At 43.2% G+C, this 9,154-nt stretch overlaps 1 protein-coding gene across 1 annotated transcript; it reads left to right on the plus strand.

Annotated features, from left to right (window-relative positions):
* Positions 1-3,548: 3,548 nt before the first annotated feature.
* LOC129741889 (uncharacterized) lies at positions 3,549-7,097 on the plus strand. The gene is made up of 4 exons (XM_055733704.1): positions 3,549-6,214; positions 6,404-6,505; positions 6,768-6,908; positions 6,974-7,097. The coding sequence occupies exons 1-4, from the start codon at positions 3,549-3,551 to the stop codon at positions 7,095-7,097; spliced, it is 3,033 nt and encodes a 1,010-aa protein (XP_055589679.1).
* The last annotated feature ends 2,057 nt before the right edge of the window (positions 7,098-9,154 follow it).

Genomic DNA, 9,154 nt, shown 5'->3' on the forward strand with positions numbered 1-9,154 from the left:
AGTACAATTCTTATTTCGCACCATTTTTCCATAGTTTTGATCCTCAACGCCAATTGCAACGTCCAAAAAAAGTATACTTATGCTTGATTTAATCGTCAAACAATTCAAAACAAATTGTAGAAGAAAACTTTGGAGATTTTCAAACATTCAAATTTTAACAGGCAAAACACATAGTGGTACCTACTAATCTTATTTCGCTCACTGTATAATCAGCAAAAGTGTGCAACTTTACTGTCTCCAAAACTCTCTAGAACATATTTTATATGAAAAATCCCTCGCAAAAAAGTTGAGAATGACTGGAAATTGATGCTATTTATCTAAAAATTGTCATAACTTTGAAACGATTATTGATACAGTAATAACTTCTTTGGCAAAGTTGCTAGAATTGGTACAATCTAAAAACTTTTCTCAGACGATATAGCTCTAAAATTGATGTTAGTTTTTCTAACTCACTGTTAGGTGGATTAATCAATTTTTCAAAAAACTAACTTTATAGCCCTTGTAATGTTTGTTATTTGTCACAGAGATACTTTAGCTCTAAACGCATAGTTTCTGCAGAAAATAGTTTTGGTCGCCTTTTTTGTTTGTTTGACCCCAATGTATTAATAAATCTAAATGCAGATTGCGCAATACATTTTCAAGATAAGTTAACCACCGTTAATTATTTTTTTGTAAATTTATTTTCGGCATATCGGTGAAATGTAGTTCTGAAATTGATAAAGATGGATAGAGAAGTGAGGAGAAAATTTACAGTTGTTGAAAAGAGCGAAAGAGCATTTGGAAGTAGGCGATGCCTTTTACGCATCGCACGCGTTTTTTCTTCGTCCGCGAAAATTTTCGATAATCAATGAGTTTTCATTTTAAGTTAGAATGAAATAATTGAAAAGTCTAACCACCAGATTGGGAAGACAAACTAAATAGATGTAGTGACCACCGTAGGACCGGGGACAATCGGGACCATTCTGTGCTTTAAGGGAAAAAAGTTGCCAATCAGGGGCGACTGCGAGTGCTTAAGTTTGGTTCCTAATGCTGATGAAAGGAAGTTCAGCATATTTTTGACTCTATTATAATGAATTAGGAATATCCTACTTTCTCGAAATGTGCAATTCAAAACGATGAAAAGTAAATAGATTCCATTAGTCATAGTTTCCGTTCGTCATTCATTCTTTTTCGAAGGTGTCTTTTCAAGAGTTCGGTTGTGTTTATCCCAACAACGAATTTTTGTTTCTGAATTGCTACTAATGCAGGAGCAAATGTGATGTTAATTGGATCATATCACGTGAAGGAAGAAAAAAATTAAATTAGTGTTAATTGTTTAGTGAAAACAAGAGAACTGATAGTTAATGAAAGGTTCGTTAAAAGTGGATAGAGAGATGTTCGTCAAGATCCCTCCTGAGCATATTTTTCCGATTTTGACTTACGGGTTGTTTCGACGAAAAGTGTGATGATGCGTGGTCTACTGCGATCATCAGAAAAAACCTACTCAAATGGGAAGGTTATTATGTTCCAAAACATGTTAATGGAGAAATATCGCTATGTTCAAATTTCAATTGACAAATCCATCAAGAGTATCCGAACAACAAATAATGGCAAGCTAAGTATACCCCAAGCTTTCATCATAGATATTTCATTTATTAAATTTAACATTGAAAAGTATGATATTGAGATTTATACCATATATCCATTTTTGTCCATCCTTTTGAATCCTATTTAGGATTCAAAGAGTTGTGAGCTACTAATGTTGTTTTCTTTTTCTGTATTTCTTTTCAAAAGCGAGTAAAGGCGCTATAACCTTGGTCGTTGACCTGAAATGGCAGTATACAAGAATCTCAGAATAAATATTCAACCATTAAACCATTCAATGGAATCCGTTAAGTTGAAAGTTCTAATTAATTTTTCAAATGTTACTAACTGTTTTGATTTTGAGATCTTTGTATACAAAATATGTCATTTCTACCGTTCGAGGATGGCGATAGGTGATGATACCAAGAAGCAAAATATCTTAGCTCGTGCTTCCAACGAAAATTCCCTTGGGAGCGTATGGTACTGGTGGTCCACGCTTCTTCTCTCTCTTTGTTCCTGACGTCTCTGCGTTCTCTGCTCCACAGTGGGCCCGGCCAGTTTATGGTTTCTATTGTTTTAATATTATTATGTTAACATAATGGAAAACATGAGTGATCGGTACTGAACCGATCAGGAGTTCAAATTGATTTCTGTTTGTAATGTGTCCTTTTTATGTTCACTTGACACTTTAATCAATTTGTTCGCAAACACCATTATCTGTGCACGTACCTTAGAATAAGCATAACTCTCTCGCAATATAACAACTTTCACCGAGAGAGTCTCACACAATAGTATGTAAGCCATTTTAGATATAAGTTCAGAATAGAAAGTAAAGTTGAACGAATCGCACGGATTTTCACTTCTTCGCAATAAATTAATCTAAAGTCCAACCAAGCGACTTCTTAAATAGTTCCGAAAATTGGGAAAGTATTTGGTGGCAACAACTATCGAGTGCATAGTGTGTGGGGCTATCTCACAAGCAGAACCCGAACCCGAAAGGTGCAAACGAAATCTTCCCCCCGAGCGAGCGATCAGCTGTTGTGTGGAAAAATAGGCGACTTACCTGGAGTTTCTTGCTGCTGGTGGATGCCGTCGACGAGAGACGGGAAGAAATACCTCGAAATCCGAACCCCCCCATCGGCCGAGCCCGAACATTTGGTCCTTCGAAGCCGGATTCGAGGACATCATCTCATCAGGAACCAGCAGAGGAATCAGCATTCGCCATCTTCCGAGCGCAGTAGCAGCTGTGGTTTGTAGTCAATCCACGATAAGGTAGGCCATTTTGTGATACAATTCACTTTGGATATCGAATTCTGGCCAATCAATCACTGCGCCAATAAACAATTGCACTACTTTTGCAATTGAAATACAAGCAATTAAAAATAACTTTGGTGTAAATAGTTCACATTGGAATCAAAACAAACGACAAGTTACACCGTAGTACAAACATTTTGCAACACAGTACAGCGCAAAAGTTTTGCAACAAGTAAAAATTAAATAACCTTTTTAAACAAAATTGCATTTCGTGGTCAAAAGTCGGTTCAAGGCGGAAGTGCAAGTGCATTTAGGGTGGTGCACTCTACAGTGTCGTTCTAAAATATATCGACACTTGAAAATTTGAAAGTTTTTGAACAAACTTGAATTCACTCACACAGTGGTCACTGAGACACTGAAACATTGCTGATACGCATTGGGGAAAGTTGCTAGACTACAGTATCGTGCAAAAGTATAGCGACACTTCAAAATTCGGATTTTTGAAAAAAAAAATTCTAATCGCTTTCGGAGTTCATTTTGAGGCGATTGTAACTTACTGGGTGGCATTAATACAAGTTGCTGATAACAGTACCGGTCAGACCAATAGCAATTCATACGAAATGAAAATAAATTGAAAATATTTATTTATAAAAAATCATCCGAAAGTCAATCATTGGTGGCATTTACGGTCGTTTTGGTGTTTTCGAGTGTGATTTGAGTGGTGTTGAGTGATGGCTAGCAAGGCGGAGAAAAAACTAGCAGCGGACCTTCTGACGAGACGACGAGCGTGTGCCGAACGAGATGTGGTGGAGAAGTTCGTAGCGGATTTCACCTACGAACGAGATTGTTGCCAGGTTGCGGTACGTTTAGAGGCGCTCAACAAATGCAACGAGTTGTTCATGAACGTGCAGAATGACATCGAAATGGGCGATAGCGAAGAACGGTTCGAGGCGCATCTGGAGTTCCGGGCGGATTTCGAGGATCGGTTTTGCAGAGCGAAAGGTTTTTTGCTGTCTAAACTGGAAAGCAGGGAGCATCTTCTGAGTTCGACGATCATGCACGCATCGACTTCTCATAGCATGTCTTCCAGTTTCCATCATCGGCTGCCAAAAATCGATCTACCGAAGTTTAGCGGAGATGAATCGCGCTGGATCTCATTCCGTGATAACTTCATCTCGATGATCCACTGTAACGAGGACATACCGATCGTGAACAAGCTGCAGTACCTGTTACAGTCACTGGAAGGAGAAGCGAAGAAACCATTCGAGTCAGTGGATATCCAAGCCGATAATTATTCCTCGACGTGGGATGCGCTTAAAAAGCGCTACGACAACAAGCGATTTCTCAGAAAGGAGTTGTTTCGAGGCCTGTACAACCTGCCACCGATCCAGCATGAGTCAGCACAAGACCTCAACATACTGGTAGATGATTTCCAGCGACACGTTAAGGCACTGGGGAAATTGGGTGAACCTATCGAGCATTGGGACACTCCGCTCATCTTTATCCTGACGAATAAGTTAGATTCGGCGACGATTCGTGCATGGGAGCAAGATACTCGACAGAAGGATGAGGTGAAATACGACGAGCTCATCGAGTTTCTCATTCAACAAGTCCGGATGTTGAAATCCATGGACAGCGATTTACAGCATCGTTTCTCAGGCTTCACCGTTTCCAAGGTGGCCGGACAAGCTCCCATCAAATCTGTCGTGAACGCAGCTACTTCCGAAACCCAATTCAGCACTTCTCCATGCCACTGTTGTTTGAGAACACATCCCCTTCACCAATGTCCAGCATTTTCAAATCTGTCAAGCTCCCAACGGCGAGAGCTTGTGACACAGCACAGTCTTTGCTGGAATTGTTTCCGCGCGAACCACCAGGCTAGAACCTGTAAATCTAAGTTCCTGTGCAGGATTTGCCAAGCGAAGCACCATACGATGCTGCACGACCCAGCAGCACCACCGCATGAGTTCTCACCCGAGAGATCACAGCTCACACAAGTGAATCCAGGTCCGAGCGGTTCACTCAACCCACCAACGATAAACCTTTCCGTGCGTTCAGATTCAACCGTTCTCTTGGAGACAGTCTCTCTGTTAGTGGTCGACCGATACGGCAGAAAGATTCCAGTACGAGCTCTTCTAGATTCCGCAGCAATGTCCAACTTTATCACCAGGAAGCTGGCGAACGAGCTCGCCACCCAACAAACTCCCGTGGACATCGCAATTGCCGGAATTGGAGAGTCAGTCAAGCGCATCAGAAAAAAGCTAGCTGCCAAAATCGTATCCAGGAACAGCGACTTCTCCACCACACTCGATTTCCTCGTCATGAAGAAGCCAACATCATATCTCCCCACATCCCCGATTGATACAACTGCCTGGAGAATACCAGAGGTTCCATTGGCGGATCCTCAGTTCAACGTTCCAGCAACAATCGACATGATCATCGGTGGAGAATGTTACCATGAGTTCCACACGGGCGTACGCCACTCTCTTGGTAATAATTCTCCGTTTTTGGTGGACACCCTCTTCGGCTGGACAGTTTCTGGCAAAGTTGATTCCAGCTCCACCACCGCACTGCGAGCGTGCTTCCTCTCCACCGTTGATCAAACCCGAGAAATGATTCCTGGGGAGTTCCGGCCAATGGACACCACCGATGAGAGCCAAAGGATGGACGTTGAACCCTCCACCACTCAAATCCACGACGAAGGATACGTTGCCTGCCATTCCCGGTCTAATGATCCACAAACCACCCTTGGAGATAACGAAACGAGAGCCACACATCGAAACTCCACCAGATATTCACACCACAGCGATTCTGTTCAACACTACAAACCACACTGCTATCTGCCACATCACCCGGTGCTCAAGGATGCCAGCAAAACCACCAATGAATGCGTGGTATTCAACGCATCCTGTGAGCCCAACTCAGGGTACGCGCTCAAGGATACGCTGCTCGTCGGTTGCGTCGTTCAACACAATCCGCTGTCCGCCACTCTTTCAAGTGCCGCTAAAAGCAACGACGAAAAAGAAGACGCTGTTGATGGATCCAGCTGCTACATCGATCCTTTGGCCAAGCAGCCCTCTGGTACCTGCCTGGAGTTAGGTGCACCTCTTCTACCAACGGAATCGTTCCAGAAACCCCAACGGTCAAAGCCGCCATCGCATCGTTGGCGAACTCTTGCTGCTAAGCGCGCACCAGTTGTCGAGATTGGTGCAGACGGGCACAATGTGACCAGCAATCTGTCCAACATGTTCCATTTCCCCGATAAGCGTCAGCACTGCTACGACCACGCATGGCAATCCTCATCCTTGGAAAACTGGCCTTATTCCACCACCTCGCGGCCACTCGGTCGCTGTACAAGGCTTCATCCAGGTCGAGATGGAGTCATTCAGCCAGCCAAGCGAGATTGTCATCTTACTCACCGCCAGCAGTCAACAGGTCAACGCGACAACCCCGACAACTAGAAAGCTACAAAGACCGGTAGAGCACGCCGAACGTGCTCAACGCGCTAATGGAGCGCTAACAGGTGATTAGCGTTCCTATCATTCCATCCATATCGTTCGATCTACCGGGTCTTTGTTGCTTACAGTTCCTTAGACGTCCTATTGTACCCCGCCATCATCGAGATCCTTCTACAAAGACCGGCAGAGCACGCCGAATGTGACTCACTGCGCATGTCGAGCGCTAATAGGTGATTAGCGTTCCAAACTGTCACATTTTCTCGTTCGATCTACCGGTTCTTTGTCGATTGCAGATCCTTTCCAACACTATTTTTATATCGTCACCGAGCATTCATCGCCATGCACCTAGCCACAAGTCCGAAGCAGAATCTTCTAAGACCGGTAGAGCACGCCAAACGTTGCTCAACGCGCTAACGGAGCGCTAATAGGTGATTAGCGTTCCTATCATTTTTCTCCTATCGTTCCATCTACCGGGTCTTTTGTTGATTCCAGATCACCAACTATCGTACATCGTCGCAGCATCTCATGGGCCACCATCGAGAACGGCCAACAACATCGGTATCAACAGCAGAGTCTTCAAAGATCGGTAGAGCACGCCGAACGTTGCTCAACGCGCTTAAAGGGCGCTAACAGGTGATTAGCGTTCCTATAACCTTATCCTCCGTTGTTCGTTCTACCGGATCTCTTGTCGTTCACAGATTCTGCACCAGTGCCGATGTTGCGACTAAGTTCTTCGATGTGCGACGTGTCAACCGTATCTTCTGGTCCAACCGAATGAGTTTTCAGCCGAGTGATCACCCGGGTCCCATTATCAATCCCTAGTTCCGACGCTGAGACGAAGCAGTTTCCTCGATGAGCAACATACCAGCCGTGCCTTCGAATCCAGCCGAAGAAGCATGCAGCAACCCGTTGGGCATGTGGGTTATTGAAACGATCGCCAGCAGTTTCAAGGTGGCCGGAATGATCGGTACTGAACCGATCAGGAGTTCAAATTGATTTCTGTTTGTAATGTGTCCTTTTTATGTTCACTTGACACTTTAATCAATTTGTTCGCAAACACCATTATCTGTGCACGTACCTTAGAATAAGCATAACTCTCTCGCAACATAACAACTTTCACCGAGAGAGTCTCACACAATAGTATGTAAGCCATTTTAGATATAAGTTCAGAATAGAAAGTAAAGTTGAACGAATCGCACGGATTTTCACTTCTTCGCAATAAATTAATCTAAAGTCCAACCAAGCGACTTCTTAAATAGTTCCGAAAATTGGGAAAGTATTTGGTGGCAACAACTATCGAGTGCATAGTGTGTGGTGCTATCTCACAAGCAGAACCCGAACCCGAAAGGTGCAAACGAAATCTTCCCCCCGAGCGAGCGATCAGCTGTTGTGTGGAAAAATAGGCGACTTACCTGGAGTTTCTTGCTGCTGGTGGATGCCGTCGACGAGAGACGGGAAGAAATACCTCGAAATCCGAACCCCCCCATCGGCCGAGCCCGAACAATGAGCAAAGACAAGAAGAATAATAACAAGCTTTAATTATTCTCCGGGATCAGACATAAGTTCTGGCTGTGGAAGTATGATTAGTGATTAGTGATTAGTGATTAGTTGAAAAGAGCGAAAGAGCATTTTTGCGAGGGAACTTATTAACGTACACCATACTTTATCAATTTCAGAACTACATTTCACCGATATGCCGAAAAATAAATTTGCAATAACTTTTCAGAATTTATTTATATTTTGAATCAAAGCTACAAGTGAAAGAGCGAAACATATTAAACCCACAAAATTTTAAAACGAAACGTTTCATAACGAAGTCTAATTTAAAAGTGTATGTCAAAAAAAAACCTCTACGTAGATGCCTACAACATAAAAGTTTTAACTACCGCATACCGTCTAAGAAATGTAATTGAAATTAGGAATCATTTGAAATTGACAGAAAGAGCTAAATGCAACAGAACTTTTTCTGTTTCTCGCGCTTGGCGAATTGAACAGAGATTGGAATGTGGAACTAAAAACTATTTATCCACTTCGAGGAGGCAACTCGTCTCATGGTGTTTACAAAATTAATGTGTGGTTTTCCCGTAGAATGCTGAGTTTCTGCCGATGCCAGCAGTAGATTACCATAACACTAAAATATTTCGTGGAAACAAGCGTGGCACTATCGATCGCTTTCTCGAAACCGCGAGAAAATAACGTCATTGCCTTAGATGAAATCAGAATCATCGCCAATACGCAAATGAGCTCGTTCGCAATGGCTCAATTTTCTAAGAATTTGCACCTTGACACCGACCGGTAGCCGATTGGAATCTCTTATTGGAATCTCAAAATTCCTCAGAAACAACTCATCCCCAAACCTTGCCTTTAGCAAATCGACAAAACCGGTAGCTAGCTGCTAAATATTCGCACGGCTTCTTCCGAACTTACGTGAAGTGGCTTTTGAGTCGCAGTTTGTATACCACATGCCTTGTCAACAGCGTGCTCACCCGATCAGCCTCTCATCGATCGCATCGTGTACCTCCCTTCAACCGATTTGAAGATCGTGCCCATTCATACGGCAATACTTAGTAGTACAAACCAATTATCACACCTGAGCTCACAATTTCATTCATAAACCTGTCGCTGCTGTCCGACTTACGTTTATTCCGGACGGTATCCGGCCTTGGCGTTATTGGCCATAATCATCGTGTGCGGATCACCTGCATTCCGGGCTCAAGTTTTCATTACCGCCGTTCGACGCCTCTTCGCCGTGAAACACATGCCACTCGCTATGTTTTGTATGCTATGAACTGACGAGAGCACGCGGCCGCCGGGAAATACCCAATCAATGAGCCATGCTGTGATGTGAGTAAATATGAACATTGAACTTGTTTCGTGAT

The sequence above is a fragment of the Uranotaenia lowii genome, chromosome 2 (assembly GCF_029784155.1).
Source record: "Uranotaenia lowii strain MFRU-FL chromosome 2, ASM2978415v1, whole genome shotgun sequence".
NCBI lineage: Eukaryota > Metazoa > Arthropoda > Insecta > Diptera > Culicidae > Uranotaenia > Uranotaenia lowii.

What these genes read in the sequence shown, in the direction of transcription:
- LOC129741889 (XM_055733704.1), top strand. Translation starts at nt 3,549, where the DNA reads ATGGCTAGCAAGGCGGAGAAAAAACTAGCAGCGGACCTTCTGACGAGA. An exon ending in GGAGTCATTCAGCCAGCCAA is followed by an intron (nt 6,215 to 6,403) that starts GCGAGATTGTCA and finishes TGTTGCTTACAG; the next exon opens with TTCCTTAGACGTCCTATTGT. An exon ending in CGCATGTCGAGCGCTAATAG is followed by an intron (nt 6,506 to 6,767) that starts GTGATTAGCGTT and finishes TGTTGATTCCAG; the next exon opens with ATCACCAACTATCGTACATC.